This window comes from Accipiter gentilis, chromosome 5 (genome assembly GCF_929443795.1).
Source record: "Accipiter gentilis chromosome 5, bAccGen1.1, whole genome shotgun sequence".
NCBI classification, from domain to species: Eukaryota; Metazoa; Chordata; class Aves; order Accipitriformes; family Accipitridae; genus Astur; species Astur gentilis.
Genome location: NC_064884.1, coordinates 842315 through 859529, shown reverse-complemented (window position 1 = coordinate 859529; position 17215 = coordinate 842315). Strand labels below are relative to the sequence as shown.

The window sequence follows — 17215 nt, the reverse complement described above, 5'->3', positions numbered from 1 at the left end:
CTGCAAAGTTTAAGTCAGAAACACTAGGAAAAAAGATGCAATTTGTTAATTTGTTTACCTAACAGTTTTCTTTCCAGCAAGACACTGAGCTGCATCAAAATATTTTACACCTAGACCAACTGCATATCCACAGTCATGAAAATTAATGAGTTGACCAATATTTCAAGTAAGCATTTTCACCCAGCATCATTAACAAGATTTGTGCCATACAAATAGATTTTTGGGGGAAGGAGTCCTACTTTGAACCAGCTCAATCTGTTGAATAGATGCTTATCTGCAACCTATTGACAGTTGTCCTACATAATGACAAAAGGAAGGAGGACCAATGGGAACTGTACTGGCTACCATACTAGTTTGAAAGTGTTTCAAAGATAACTTGGTTTTATAAGGGTATGCACTTCAGTAGCGCTGTCCAGAACATAGCGGAGTCACGTATCTGGAAGTAAGCTGCCAAGCATGGAAGATAAGAGCTTCTGCCTCACACACAAACCCATTTCTGGTGCGGAAGTAGGACAGCAGAAAAGCCAGAAAAAAGTAGGGGCATGGCATGAACAGCCTGCCTGAAATCCAGGAACTTAACAGAACAGGAAGAGTGAGGTAACTCTTTTGTCTGTTTTTATAAAGACAAAGTAGGAAGATTAGATTCTAGCTAACTTAAGGTTTTGGAATACAACTTACAGGATTGGAAAGTGTTGAACATAAAAATGCTACAGCTGGGGCTGCAGCAATGGTAAAGTCTTCACAGGTCATTCATTCGTTCCAGTGCCTATCATCACTAGAATTTCTCAGAGTTTTGCCCTTACAGCAGCCTTTTTATTCCTTTATCAGGGAAGACCTTAAGAATACCAGCACACATTTGCCAATTTATACAGTTTTAATGCATATGTTTGCAATAAGACTTGGGTCTGACTTCATGGAATACAAGCTGCCCTTCAGCTCCCAATGGACTTCATGCAAGACTCTGTGTTTTCTTTGGATCACAAATTAAACGGTTTTCTTCTATGAAAATGTTTTACTTCTCTCGGCAAAGAAAAATTGTAGTAAAGTAATCAGTGAGACACCAATGAGAGAACAAGGCAGGTACATAACTGCAGAAAAGCCTCACACAGACTACATTACACAGGTTATTTCACTGGCTGCATCCACACTAGCAAGCAGCACAGGTGAAAAGAGCTCTGAAAACAGTTGATACTGAGGACCTGATAACATTCCAGATGCAATTCCCCCCCCAATCTGGTTATGTGGATTGAATGCACTTCAATGGTAAGGAGTACATCTTAGAATTTAGCTTCATCTGAAAGCAATCCAGGCTATGTAAATAGCATGCTCTGTGATGCACACCAAGTCAGATTGGAAGTTTGGATTCAAAAATATATTTCTGATCCACACTAAAATACTCATGTAGAAGCATCCATTTACTGGGGTGCAGGGATCCAGCAGTAAGTGGATTGGGATATCTACCGGGGTGCTGCTTTAATTCAGAAGCAAACCACCCACATGGACAACATGTGGTCAAAATATCCCAAGTAGCAATGACTAAAAACACCAGTAGGATCTCACAGGGGTGTTTCATTTTGTTGTCTTTTAAATTTGGTTTGCATTGAAGACCTCAGATAAAGCTGTCCAGCCTGTGTCATAAAGCTAATGCTCCATTTTATTCACAAAGAGGTACAAGTTTTTTTAACATCTGTCACAGCCTCAGTTACACCTGAGAAAAATGTGCACACACCTGTAGTCCTAAACTTACAGGGAATTTACATTGCAGATCTCCCTGGTGAAATGTTTCAGGTTCTTCAGCTTGTCTGAACTTTACCTACGAATTCCTTTCCATTTTTCCCAGAACTTACAATACTCAAGCCATTAAGCGGCTTTAAACAGCCAAGAATAAGACAACAGCTAAACAAGTACTTCTTGCTCTGCCCCAAACCTCAGCATAGAATATTCTTCTCCCAAGTATTTACGCCTAGCCAGTTCTGAAAATTTAAGATATTAAGAAAATGCTTATGTCGTCTATGTAGAAGTAAATCTTCACAAATGTAAAATTCAGTATATAGTGCAACACTCGGGCTAAGCGCTGGAGGGGGCCTCGGGCAAGATGCTATCTTCAAATAACATCTACCAGTATTTTCTATGGAAAGAAATATATACACAATTTTTTTTTCCTCCCGGACTCAAAAGTACAGAATTTGTATCCCTTAACTGCATCTTCCAGCCAATACTATGACAGCTGAAACTCACCCAAGTGCCCAATGGTAAATTCCCTATTTTCTTCCAAATTCTTAATTTTGTTACTCATATTCCTTGCTAGCATTACAATTCAAGTGTTCCCATAATGGGAGAATATGACTTTTATAGCCTGTTTGTAGCATCTCAGTTGCAGAATTATATCTGTTAACATGATGAAGATAGCAGTTTAGAACTACAGGCAGTTGGACATTGTCCACAGTTTTGCGGTAACTTAAGCAAAATTCAAACCGAAAAAGCAGCCATTGTTCAGGGGTGCCTTTCTAACAGATTTACTACCACCACTGACCAGAATTACCTTGATAGACTACTCGAGTGTTTAGATGTTCTACTCTTAAGTAATCTTCTCTAAACTGCCTACATTATGTTCTCTCCCTCTTTCTCTCCTCAAATCACTTCATTACTTCTATTTTAGTCTGATACTGATGCATTAACTTGCATCTTTTGTTGCTCAGCATATAGAAGCTGAGCTCTGCCCGTTTTAGTGGGGGCCTTTTGCTTTTTTTTAATGGGATCCCTCCCTAATCCAAAACACTCAAGTAGGTGTAGGAGTTCCTGACTTCATTTCCTCCTCAGATAAGAGTTCCAGTAAAACAGAAAAATGAGCTGAATTAAACCCTTAAGAACAAAAAATACCATCTCAGGAATTCTGCTTATGATCCAAGGGTGCTAAAGAAAGGAACAACATACAGTAACAATTAGCAAGTTATTCAGAGCTTTACTAGAAAACACACAGATGGCACACAGACAGTCAAATGCTACACATACATTTTATGACATTTTGGAAGCAGCACATTAGGATTTGAATACACCAAGCTGTTACTCAGAGCAGCCATCAACAAAACTCTACCCCATTTATTTTCATATTTAAACACATATGCAGCACATATCTTTGAGCATGCTCATAGTAAAACTATTAACATGGATTTGCTATGTTGCTGTGATTTGTTTTCTTCTCCCTCTTGAGTCTGGAGGGAGCCAGAAGCCAATGGAAAAAGAAAAGCAATATGTAAACCCATGAAAAGGATACCTAAAGGAACAGACCCCTTTCAGAAGCTTTTCTTAGTCCCAGGTCATGGAAGCAGTCACTGAAGTGACCTTTAAATGCCTCTGCCAACTTGTCAAAGTTCTTACGGACACAAGCCCAAGCGTCTTGTACTTTATCCACCACAGAGGTTAGACAAGATGTTCTTTGCTGTTATCATGCTTACCAGCCCATGCAGCAAATGAACATGCCCAATTCCCATTTTTAAAACAGATTCAAATAATTTCTGGCAGTTTTGCAGTCAGCTAAACTACGTCATCAGAATCCTGCTCCATTGCATCAATATGCCATAAGATTCATGAGTACTGTTACACAAGATACTAAAATATGCTTATTAAGTGAAAGCCATTTCACAGGTTTTATAAATAGTGGTTTGGTTTCTTTTTAAAACTGAGGAAGTAGAGCTGGTAGTCTTACAGCTCTGCTCTTACAGCAGCAAGGGAAAGGACAGACATACAAATTCATGAATTTTCTTAAGTAATCTTGTGTTGCAAAAAACCCCCAGAAACATCTGCTCTAAACACGTAGTGCAGAATTGTGTAGAATCATCCAGCCACTCGCCAATATCCATCTTCAGAAGGGCATAACCTAGGAGATGCTGACTCCCATATTGCTGCTATAAACCCTAGCCTACACTGAGCTAACCTCAGCTCTCTTTCAGGGTTACACCAGAGATCAGAGAGACTCAATTACTCCTAATAGTACCTTTAATAAAAAATTACATGTTCTTATATAAAAGTTCCATCACATTGCAAAGAGGGCAAGACAAAACGCTCTCTTACCGACAGGGCTTACAGGTTTTGGCCTCAAGCAATCTCATTTTCTGTTTACCCTTCAGGATGAGGAGATGTCTCCAGAGAGTGAAGGGCACTAGTAAGCAGATCATTTCAGCATTAATTACACTTGACATTTAAATTATAGCCCAGGATAATTTCGTTTAAGCCTTCACTGAGTACCAGGAGAAAAACAAACAAAAAAAACACCAAAAAACCAAACAACAACAAAAACAACAACAACAACAACAACAAAAAAAACCCAACAGAAAACCATCAATAAACATCACAGAAGAACAACAGGCCTTAAACTCCTCAGATTCCTACACTTTGTAAAAAAGACATGAATGGCGGAAAGGGAAGCTACAAAACTAGCCTAAAACCCCTGCTTGCAGAACTCAATTGCCACTTAAAAACAGGCAGATTAAACCAGCCACTGCACAATCTCACAATAACAAGTGTATAAAAACTAAGCTGCAAGTAGAAATAAACAGAGCAACAGTGACTGTGCCCTATTTGGGTGAGGAGTGGTTTTCAAGGGCCTGGAATTTGAGCCACAGTACTTAATGACATCAGCTTTAGCAAAAGGATCTTCACAACATATTTTAAACATCCAAGAAATTTCTTCTGTTGCCTTTAGAATGCTGAGGTCCACAGCCACTCTAACCCTTCTACTCCATAGTATTTAAACTCAGAGTATTCAATAGCATTTAGGGATATCTCAACCCATCTCCCTTTTGACATCCAAATTTAAAAAGCTTTTAGTGTTGATTGACATTTCAACAAGCCAAGTCAAAGGAGATAGCCAACTTGGGAACAGCACTAGACCTGTTAAAAAAAGAATTTTGCCCTCAATGGCAATGCCAGCAGAAAGTAAAACCAAAGCACTTATTCATTCTCTGGAAGGCTCCTCTTACATGCATTTTGTTCTTCACACCCAGTGAAATACTGTCAAGTAATACCACCTGGCCTACTCTGTTCAGTCTCAGTTTCTGCCATTACCAGTGAAAGGAGATGAACGAATGAAAAGATGTGGCCACATAAAAGCAGAGACTTGCAGTGACATGGACAGCCCTGCAGGACCACGTTAAAAAGCAAATCACTCCAGGCAAAAGTTCTTAGCTGGCATAAAGTGGAGCAACTATTGATTTCCATAGAGCTACATCAGCTAGTATTGAGCAGTGGGGAGCTTGGCTTTGCGTCCCCCAGCTGCAATCCATATCATCTGTGCTCTGGCACCAAACATACTTCACTGAAAAAGACAACAGTTTGGCATATAAACTAATATTGAGATTAAAATGGTAATTTTTTTATTTCCTGCTCCAGTTAAATCTCCTGTTCCCCAGAAAATTTCTCATGTCTGTCTCCCCATCACATATACAGGGATAATACCTACACAAGAACAACACTGTTATTTGTACGGCATTTGAGCCAAGGAGCTCCTGTAGATGCTAGGGGCCCACATCTTTAAATTTGAACTACTCAAAGATAGGCCCTTCCTCAAAGATACATCAAGAGATAAAAAGCTTACCTACACAAATAGTAAACATACAGCTGCCTGATCTGCTTACTCTAGCCATAATATTGCAAGGGCTTGGAAAGGGAGCACAGACATTCCTGAGCTAAGCTCTTGTTAACTCAGGGGCAGCACTTAAGTGCAGATGGAGATAGAGCATTTCCAGGTCTGAAACGCCTATATAGCACTGCACACAGAGCTTAAAAGCAGCCAAGAAACATGAGTATCAAGTGATCTCCTAGCAGGGCAGAGGCTGAAACATTGCTGGTGTGAAAGAGCAGACTGCCTCACCGAAGTTCAAAGTTAAAAGCTTTAGGGACACTGACCCATTTTGCTCTCTTCCAGCTTTGGTAAGTGACAGTTCAGATAGACTTGCCTTTGTACCCCAAGGTCTCATTAAAATAAAATCAGGAGCTTCTCTCAGACTACCAAGGTAGCCCAGAGCCTCTGTATACACTAGTCACATTTTTTTCCCTTTCTGTCCCTTGTTACAAAAGGGGAAAGTAACTCTTTCAACAGTTAGACTGATCTAATATTAAATAATTAGGTTCTCCCCCCCTCTATCTAGCCTGGATCCCCAGAGCTTTCTCTGGCAAAGGTAAGGAAGAGCAGATGTTCAGTTCAGATGAGATTAAAGACAAATGTTACCTATTGGTTTCCCTATCCTGTAAAATAAAGCAGAGAGATTAAAATGAAAGTCAGGGAAAAAGATCTCACAAATTTGGTAACTGATTCTATAGTTTAAAAAAAAAAAAAAAAAAAAAAAAAACAAACCACAAAACCAAAACCCCCACAATCATAGGAAACTGGCCAACTTTGCCACCAAGTGGAAAATGTGGCAGAACCAAGCAATTTGGCTACAAAAATTCCCATGGCCTAAGGAACTTGTGTTTCCAGTGCACTGATTTTATCTTGCCAACCACTCATAAGACACTGAAACCAAAGTGTAAAATACTGGTTAATTATTGGGTACCCCAGAGCCAGGAAAAGCTAAATATTAGAAAGGAGAACAACACTGGCAGAAGAAAGAAAAGTCAGGAAGAATAGAGGAGAAATTGTTAAACTAGGCTAAAATAAAAAGTTTATATGTATACCTCTTGGCTGGATGACAGCTGCAGTGACTCATGATAAAACATCACACAGCCAACAGAGTTGTTTAAAGAGGTCTCCAGAGTGTGAAGCATGGAATAACAGGTTAAAAACGAACCAAGACAATTATGTGCATGTTTCTTTCCATCATAACACAGCTGAACTTGAGGGTGAAAATGTAGGCAAGGGGTGTGGGTTGAGGCACAAAGAAGGATTAGGGCCATTTTGTAAAAAAAAACCAAAAACAAACAAACAAAACAAAAAAACCACACAAAACCAAAAACCCAGCACCAACAACCCTAGTTTGTGATTTCCAGCCTGGTGATCAGAAACAGATTGTTCTGTAATCATTTCCCAGCACAAAGGGTGGAACCAATTACGGAAAGAAGCCATCTTTCCCATGCCTTTTATTAGGGCTACACTAGTCATAACCATGGAAAACATCACAGCAAACAATCACATAGACATAATGAACAAGCCACTGATTTTCTCCATCCTGCTGACCCACTTTTCCAGGTGTCCTGTTTCAAGACCATTTTTTAGCAGAGTATCTGTAAATCCTAAGCATGATCACTGACCTGGCATTGTCAGGTATCAGTCTTAAAACTTTCTCTACAGCAAGACTGCTGGTAAACCTGCCTGGGTTGGCTTGGGGTTTTGAACACACTACTGTCACCAGGCTATTCATTTTTATCTCTACTAATCCAATAAACCTCTTGCTCTTCAGTCAAGAAGTTAGGCCCTTCTAGTATTTATGCTCCGAAGACTCAGGATAGCATTACAGCATGTCCAAGTTCTGTTCCCATTTTACTGAAAGTTCAGAATTCACAATAAGACAGGTAAGAATTACTAAACTGACTTTTTTGTGAGCATGTCACAGCAAGTTTATGAAAATCACCTATAGGAGTTTTTTAACATTTTAAATGCTTAAGAATCCTACAAGGGAAGTGACCCAAGAGAGTCCACAAACCAAAGTGCACATACTGCAAAGAGAATGTAGTCCTGGACACCTTAAAGTGAAACTACAAGGAGTTACAAGTCATTTATGAGCAATGGCCACAAAGTTCTATCAAAAAAAAGAGAATCCCCAAGCTATTTTCAAAACTTGACCTTTATACGTGCCTGACATTATACAAATAACTTGCTCTCTCTTTCCACCCATTTCCTCACCTGTAAAGGAGAGAAAGTATAAAAAACATTGAGGCCATAAGACGTAAGAAGTGCTAGGGCAAAGCATCATCACTGAAATGCAATAGCTAATCCAGGCCAAGCCTAACAGAGCTCCCATTTCCCTGCCTGGAATTTAAGGTCACAAGAGTAAAACTAGCAACACAAAATGGGTTTGCATCTAGCAGGCAAATACAGACCAAACAGATTGAAAATGTAAGAAGAGGTGTGCCTGACTTCAGAGAGAGGACAACTGAAGGGACAGGAACTAAATTTGAGCAAAGGGAAAGAACACACAATAGGCAGACAAGGGCCAGATGATAGAAGTAGCATTTCTCATTCTGTGTGGCATAAATCCATCACTTGAGTCTCTCAGCAGAAGAGGAAGAAATCTGCATAAGGCTTGCCTTCCTTGGATGAATTTGTCAGTATGTCTTATTCCCTCAGAGTTGCATTTAACAAAAAAAAAGTTTTCAGTGCAACCTAGGACTTGCTTCTGATTGTTTCTCTGCTTGCAGTAATTACTGGGCACAGAGCTATTTTTAGCATCACAGATACTCTGTGCATCTCATCACACCAACTCTACAGTGCCAGGTCTCAGCCTGCCTAAGCTCTACCAAAGACACACTAGTAAGCACATCTCAACACATGTAGCTTAGATGTTGTGGGTTGTATCACAAAACGCCACCTGGACGCAACTTTCCCAGAATCATACCATACAAAATGTCATGCAAACTTGGAGTGCAAGGCACTGGTGTTCAAAGTATGCATCCAAGAATACCCTTAATACCATCATGCAAGTAAAAAAGTGGATTGTGCTCTTTGATATGTACATAACAATATCAGACTTGATCAAGCTGTTTTCAAAGCCAGACAACATTTACAGTGCTGCATCCACAGATGCCATAGGAGCAATACTTGTTTTGTGTACCTTTAAATGCAAATCCTCCTATAAAACTTGAAAACGCTCGCCCAACAGATCTGCATCTGTAAATCACAACATAGTAATACCTGTATCCTGATCAGCAACCTCAAGGCTTAAATAATAATTCAGATTGAGAAGGTGAATTTAAGACAGAGGATCACCATCTCTAACCCTCCACAGGAACATTTTAAAATACACGATAAATTCATGTCTTGTTCCTTGCGTGACTAGTCACTGACGTAAAGCCAGTTCTCTATTTTCTTGAGGGTAGTGGCATGTTTTAAGGAAATCTACTATACTACAAACATAACAGTAGTTAAGCAGATGTTTCAAACAGGAACTGTTTTCAGAACACAGCACATCTCACTACATTTTAAAAAGCTTATGACAAATACATGCATATTTGCACAGGATTCTTTGAGATATCTTTGAAGGCCATCTTCCTAGCCCTTTGTCATGCTAGATGCTGTTATGTGGGCTGTTTCACACATAGTCTAGAAGAAGCTGCCTTTTTGCAAAGTCATTTATTTGAACTTGCACTCTCCCTTATAATAGTTAGTTGTACTGTGGTAGTTTCTAGAAACTGCAAACCAAGGTCACAGCTGGGTGCCTTGCATATAGATAATTGCAGGTATAGAAGTAACTGCTTCAAGGAACTTCAGATGGAATAAATACACTTTGCCCATCTTCCTTTCTAGTACTTAAAAATATTCTGCCAGCAAATACTGCAAGCTGAAAGATCACAAATCATTTGGATAAAAACCCCCACAAAACAAGAAAACCTCAAAACACAAACAAAACAAACAAAAAAAAACAACAAAAACAAACAAAACCAAACAAACAAACAAAAACCAACCAACCAACCAAACAAAACCAACAACATTAACCCAACAGGGCTCTCTCCTGGGGCTCAGGCCTCAGCCAACTAGTAAGTCATTAGCTGGACTCTGCAGTTTCACCTCAATCCCAGCAGTCCACCAGAGCTGCTCCTTGATTAATCTATTTCAACACAGATTATCTGTTAATGTTTGAGGTTGTTTGTCCTCTTCCCCTGACACAGAGTTAATTAAAAATGTAAGAAAGAGAGTAACACAGTTCCAGGAGTGAGTTTTTCCTGTGGTATCATCAAATAACCTAATATATACATTGGGACCTGCAAGCATACCAATTCTGTTCTTTTTGACCCCCCACTGCAGATTTTCACGAGAGCTGCTTAAATACCTTATTCCTTAAGTAAGAATTGGAATAGAGAAAACATGTGGCTATACTGCAGTTGTCAGGCCTGCCAGCTAGGCATGGTTACTGTAAATGACCTAGTTAGAAATGGAAATGCAAGAGAGAACTCTGCAGAAATCTCACACTCAGTCAGCACCACAGCCTACAACAGCACACTGAGCCTTTAGTTCCATTTCCCTATCCAGCTGTACTCTGTCCTACCAAAAGCAAACACCCCTCTGAATGGCACAAACAGTTTCAGGACCTGAACTACCTGGTTAGTTTAGCATTAGACAAGCAAGGCACAGCAGGGATTTGCATCCTCCTTCCCTGTACATGCTCTGTTCCGCATTTTATACAATTAACTTGAAAACCAAGCCTGTCAGATCAGGTAAACTGTTCTTTTTTGAATGGGTTCCCTCCTTGCTTAAGGGCACAGGAGGGCAGCAAGGTTCTACAGCTTGTGGGTCTCTGCCCTTTCTACTGCATCACGTGTCACAGCAATAAGTGTCACACCACAGACAGAGACAACAGCTTGTTCTTTCACATTAGCTTCTCGTATAAGACATAAGGGCTGAAGTCAGTCATAATTATTTCCTAATAGCATTTCCAATCCCTCTTCCTTCCAATGTAGTACGCATAGGACACAAGGAGCACTACGATCCACTCGTCTCACAAGGAAGAGGTGGTGGAAAAAATGTAGGGCAACTGTTCAGAATTTGGGTCTAGGTTGTAGAAAAGCCTAACACACCACGGCACAAAACATGGGAGCTAAAAAGCTAGAACACAGCATGGTAATTCTCCTCTATTACTCCTGCCTCATCTGCAAAAAAGGCAAGATGTTCTACAGCCTGATCTGAAACACCTCCATCCCCACCCCCACACTTTTCCTTGCCAGCAGCAGATACAGACACATGGCCAGAAACGACATTTTCAATCCCTTACAGGAGTCACTCCATTTTAAACTATTTTAGAAAGCAAAGTATCATCATCCTTATAAAAGCCCAATTCCTTGCTGTCCATCTTGCCAAACACCCAAGGGAAGAGGAGAGGGTAGAAAAGGACGCAGAAAGATGTAGGCATGTGAGAGAAGTGCTGGAAATAGCATAAAGCTGATAACAAAAATAAGGCTGTGGATCAACAGGAACTAGATAGGCTGCAGAACAGTACAGCTGAAAAGCATGACATCTATTCTTGGTTTAGAGACAGGAGGCACTACATAGGACACCACCCATATTTTGGCAATCTTATAGTGGTAGAATGCCACATTTTGATTATAAAGCATACATCTTCAGTGGCTCAAGAAACCCCACAGCAATATGTGTAGCACCCCACAGCAGCAGGGAAATGTTTACAAATCCACAGCACTGCTGTGCAAGGCTGACAAGCAACAGAAACAGAGTGGTTCTCCGAAATTGAACAACATCAGCAGGCTCTGCCACAGGCGACAGGGCTACCATTTTGTTTCACATCAAATTTTCAAACCAAATCCCATAACCAGACATGGGAATGGCATAGCAAGTGCTCTCAAAGTATTCAAAGCTAAGTAAAAGGGTCCAGGACACGTGAGGTCACGGAGGCAGTCATGGTATAGTTACCACAAGCAAGAGAAGAGACTGTGTCTGAAAGAAGCAAACCTAAGCAGTCTGGAGGACAACAGAGGAAAGGAAAAACTGTAGTGCTAGTCTAGAAGCAATAACAACTCTAGTCTATCGGTTAAGTTGTTCATCTGGTTCCCATTACAGCTATAGAGCACTTTTCTATTTCTTCTGTATTTATCATTTTACAACAACATCCTCTAGGGTGATGCTGGCATCCTCCTTGCCAGATGCTGAGGGCCAGCACAGCTCGCACTCATTCAACAGTATTTCAACACTCAGATACCAACAAAATCAACACCAGCATACCCATAAAATGGCTGACCTTAAATGACCTACTTACTGTCCCCTCCAGAAGTCTACAATGGAGCAGGGACAGAACTTAAGCCTCCAAGCGTCCTATGCTAGCTCTCTAACCAACCTGTCATTATATCTTTAAATAGAAGTTTGAAAACATAAATCTTACTGCTCATCTGCCATCCAAGAACAGCAGGCTTGATCCTGCCTTTCATGAATAGCTAGATTGCAGACAAACCCAAGGCCTTCAAAAGACCAGGGACAGTTAGTTTCACACTTGTTAATTTGTACATGTGAAATGCAATGAAATTTACAATATGCACACCTGATCCAGTTGAATTTGCATATTGTCTGACTTCATCTCCTGTAAGGAAGTTATTTCAGAGACTAGAAAACTGAAAATATGCCTTTAACTTCACCCTGCACCTGTCTCCCCAATAAAGACTTATCAGAGCATGGAAGCACAGGAGAGTGATTTGCATTTCATTACCATAGAAACTTATTGCAGTATGCAACTCTGTTCTGAGACCCGAGATCTCTGTATTTCCAGAATAGACTACTAATAAACTTGCGTACCACAACCCTTTGCATTAAGTAGCTTGGGACAGACATGAAGTGCATAGGGCAAGTGAGCATCAATATGTAGTATCAGGAGAATATATACACACCTTACAGGTTCACACAACTGCAGCATGCGTGACAAATGTGACAATATGGAAAGTGGGGCAGCACCTTGCTCTGCAACACACAAGAGCAATGCATATAGAAGCATTTATTAAGCACGATGCACTAAAAGAACATGCTAACCACAGGCATGCCAGACAAACACACACATTGCCAAAGATACAGTGTTATAATCGGCAATTTCATTTTGGGGATCAAAAAATAAAACATGCCATGAAAGCACATCAAAATACGACTGCGTTCCTTAGGCGAGGTAAGGCTACGCTTTGTCCCTTCTCTTGTCCTACAGTACCTTTTACTATTGATGTTTCAAGTCACTGCTCATCCCCAAATCAATTTAAGGTTCTTCCTTAACCAAGAGCCCAGAACTCCAGGACCTCATCCTTTATGGTGTAAATCAGATTTGGTTCAAGAGAAAAGCTTGGCTTCAGAAGTCTGTTAGCCAAAAAAAAACCCCAGACAAAGAATTGAGTGTGAATAGCCATAGTTACATGAAATAAGACATTTAAAATGCATTCGTGTAATTAAAGAGCAACAGATGCTTTAGAAATAGTAAACAGTAGTGCTATTTAGAATTGAACAAGTTCTCAAACTCACCGCTCAAATTCATCTCTGATATAGGCACATTACAGTCTAACTACAAGCATAGTATTTCCCAGACAGCCAACTATGAATTCTTTGTCTTTTATAAATGGAAACTTCATAGAAAGTTCAGCCAAACACACAATGAGATTATTCCCTGTCAGGTGTTACACTTTACTTGCTTCATTTTCTTCCTGGGAATGACAGTCTCCTCCAAGCTTCAGAATATTTTCAAGATGCAAGGTAATCAGAATCATGTGTCTTCTGCCCTTTGGCAGCATGCAAAACCTTTCCATAAATACCTCTTCACTCTAGAAATCATTTGTTATACACGGTACATATTCCAGCTTGTACCGATCATCGAGGTCAAAAATACACTCTTGCTTCTCAACTGAATAAGCAGAATCCTTTTTCCTTTGTGAAATTTAAATAAGAGACACTTTAAGCCAACAGTAAGGCATGGTGTTTGAAGCAGGGGGAGGGGTGACTTAAAGCCCGTACACTCCCAAGAAGTTTACCATTTCCCACCTCTCTTCAAGGTTCTTCTCCCCACTGCTGTCACATACAGACATTTCTATGCCATTGGACAGGCCTCCCTTTTCCTCTTAGCCCAATGATTTATACCACCATCTCTCCCAAGACTTCACCAGCACTCAGTTTCACAGCTGGGACACGGGCTAGGTCCAATAGCAGATGCAATTGACTGTTGTTGCCCCAGGTAACAGTGCTAATGGCTGACAACAGGATTCTCCCTTTTCCATTAGCAAGGGCCATCTCAAAAATGGAGAAACTCTACCAGACATTTCTTCAGCACACATGGATTATTCCAAGGTAGCCAGGTAATGTTACCTACAGCAATATTTTGTACTTAAGTAGCGCACATTCTTAGCTGCTGCTGAGCCTCAAGAGCATCGTTAAGGGAGTGTTCTAATTGTGTTCCCTCCTAAGATTCTTCTGCCTAGGAGTCCTTGATCTTTGGCTTCCTAGCAAGTAATTGATAAATTGCCAGATGAATTTTAGTAATAAAGACCTACATTCACAAACAAAAACCGTTGCTATAAAGTGCTAAGAGACCACGTTCTTTCCAGGAGAGGCCAAAGCTTGAAGTATTCACTCCCCTGCTTCCATGCTTAAGGAGTAAAAAGGCAACAGGAGCTTCAAGCCTTAAGCTTTTGGCTTTCCAAGACCTGAGCTCCAGTCTTGTCACTAGTATTCACTGAATATGGTTTGCAAAGGAAAAGAAACAAGAACGATTCAGAGGTCATCTAATCCAGATAAATCAAGATCCAAATCACAGTCTTTCTTTAATATATGAAAAGTCATAGTTCTGTAACAGATCTCTTATTTAACATTTACCTAATTGTTTCAGGCTTCTTACATGGGAAAGCTCAAAAGCAGACAATGGTAACAGCACCCGATCTCTCCATACAGACCTTAAATTTCTTTTCCCCTATTTGCTTCAGCACTTTTTCGTGAAACATGCACACAAGCACAATGAATTTTATATCACATCATGCAACATTTTGTTATCAGATAAATGAAAGACAAGCAGATCAGCTCTGGTCACAAGCCATAGTATTCTTTCATTCCAGTTTACATGCCTGCAATTGCTATAAGCAACAGGACACTAAGTAGCTGTGGAGAAGACTAAACAAAAAAACGGGGAATACTTCCGAGACCCTAAGTCAAGTTTTCACCTGCTTTTTTCTTTCCGTTTGACATTTGTGTCAGAATTCTAGTGGCTTATAAAGTTTGCCATATCTTCATTCACTCTATACTTGTAAACATACAGGGCTAACAGCTTATAAATGTTCTCTGTCAAACATTCAGAGAATCAGAACCAGCTAACAACCAAGATTAACAGTGTCATCTTTTATTTAAGGCCTAATGCCTGCTTCTGAAAAGGTTCACTATTAATAAGATTAGGTGCGTATACATTTTACGAGCTGAGTGTATTCACAGAATAATCAATGTGTGGCCAAAATCCTTGCCTAGCTCAGCCCACGCTCCAGCCAAGGATTTCTGACAACTCTGTTCTTTTACTGCGCTAAGTAATGCCTCCTGCCATATGTACAGGTGTATATATATGAATTATACAAGACATTCAGGAGCCTTGTTTAAGTTAATTCTAAAAGCACATAGACAACTAGCTATGAAAAGTGTGGTCAGACTGATATTAATTTGTTGTAATAGCTTTTCTGACAACTCAAATGAGAAAGCTAGACTAACATGCTGTGTTCAGTAGCCTGCTAACTCACGTTTAGCACGCTTTTTCCAAGGCAATTGCTTAAGTGTGCAAGCCAGGAATGTGTTGACAGAGCTAAAAGCTCTTTAAAAAAAAAACAAAAACCACCACCACCACAAAAAAAAAAAAACAAACCACCACCACAAAAACCCCAACAACTAAGAAATTAGAGGAAAAACCCCACTGAATTAGCAGCTATGAGAACTGAGCAAAAAGCTTGTTTTTAAAATTGAAGCACTGTCTGCACAAGTGTTTTGCAATATCCAGGAGGTCCACAAAATACTATGTTATTATGTATACACTTATTTGAACACAGCACCCTTCCTGTGTGAAAAGACGCGTGCCTTCTACTCTTGCATGGTGTGTAGTATTTTAATACTGTGACTCTAAAAGACCTGTCTCAAAGACATTTAAATCTTGTGAAATCAAACAAGTGAAGAGTAACAGAATTTCTTATCCCTCCAAAAATACAAGCTGATCTTTTCCATCACAGCCTTTTCAACAGTCCATGTTAATAGCTTTACTATCGGCTTGCAGTAACTTCAGTGCTTCAAATAGGGAACATAGCTGACAAGACGATGAAAGTCTCCTCATAGACACCTCCAGAGAGGACAGTACAACAGTGTCCTCCAAGACTTGTACTTTTTATTCCATGCTAAGAGACAAGCACCGTCACGTATCTGCCTGGCTTCCCAACGACCATCAAAACCCAGTGCCTACAGTACTGCCACCGACTCCCGGCTGGAAGGGGAACAAGAGTAAGGCTGTCTTACCTGGCTCTGCTTGGAGGGACACTCATTCATCAGCCAGCCAGCGCCTCACAGCAGCATGCCCGGGTCAGACGCCGCGGTGCCAAGAGGGGAAGATCCCATTCCGGAGAGGCGGGATGCAGGGCTTGGGAGGCGGGGACCTTCAATGCGAGCCGGACACCAGCTCCGGAGATGGAAGGTCAGTCTGACAGCCGGCAAAGCCAAGAGAAAGCTGCTCCACTCCTCTCACGCTGTAGCACATCTCTCACTGCCAAGTGCACACGCTGCCTGCACAGGAGCCGTGCGCCGTGTTAACCCTCTTCTGGCTGCAGGGCAGGAAGCAGGAGCTCTCTCAAGGCATCTTCCTTACCCTGTGCTTTCCAATCCATCCCCTCGGAGCCTGGAGAAACCCCTCTTCCGCATCAGGTGGAATTTTGCAACGTAATCTAAAAGAGAGATTTAAAGCAATGACAAGAAGCTGCCAAACCAACACCGCCACCACCCCCCCGCCCCCCAAAGGAGCTGCAGGTGTGGAAGGTACAAACAAAACCCATTATCAGCAGAACAAGGGTCTGCTATGGAAAGAGGGTGCCTACTGAATCCCACACTGTTACCAAAAACACAGTACTGGAGGTGGAAAGCAAGCTGCTTGAATCCTACAGTGGAGTGGTCCAAATATTTATACTTCCTCCATTTACAGGTGGATTTAGAGAGGGTCAGAGGACTTGTGCATCTGTCCCCACCATCTGCAGCAAGAATACAGTTCTTGGGAACTTTAAGTATTTATTTGTTCCCAGAGTCAGAGAGGTTAGGGCACTAGGATTATATATTCCAGACAAGAGTGATATACAGAAGACATACGTACTGAGCTAGAGCAGGTTAATGGGTAATCAGGTTTGTTCAGCATTAAGCCTCTGAGTAGAGAATACGACTCCTCTCTGTCAAAACAAGCTCACAGCTTTGATGTGATCCTCTCTTCCTGACCATGATTACATTGCTTTTGCACATTGTCTTAATTCAGTGACCACAGACTAAGTTTTCCCTCCTTAAAAACATGCCCTAGGGATTTGGACACCAAGACTGCAT

General features: G+C 40.8%; 1 protein-coding gene across 1 annotated transcript in view; it reads right to left on the bottom strand.

The window, feature by feature from the left end:
• GRAMD1B (GRAM domain containing 1B) overlaps window positions 1–16208 on the bottom strand; it is a 138241-nt gene extending 122033 nt beyond the window's left edge. The window contains exon 1 of the mRNA XM_049801343.1: window positions 16154–16208. Coding sequence (XP_049657300.1) covers window positions 16154–16179 — 26 coding nt within the window. The 5' untranslated portion in view covers window positions 16180–16208. The remainder of the gene's footprint in view (window positions 1–16153) is intronic.
• Between the last annotated feature and the right edge of the window lie 1007 nt (window positions 16209–17215).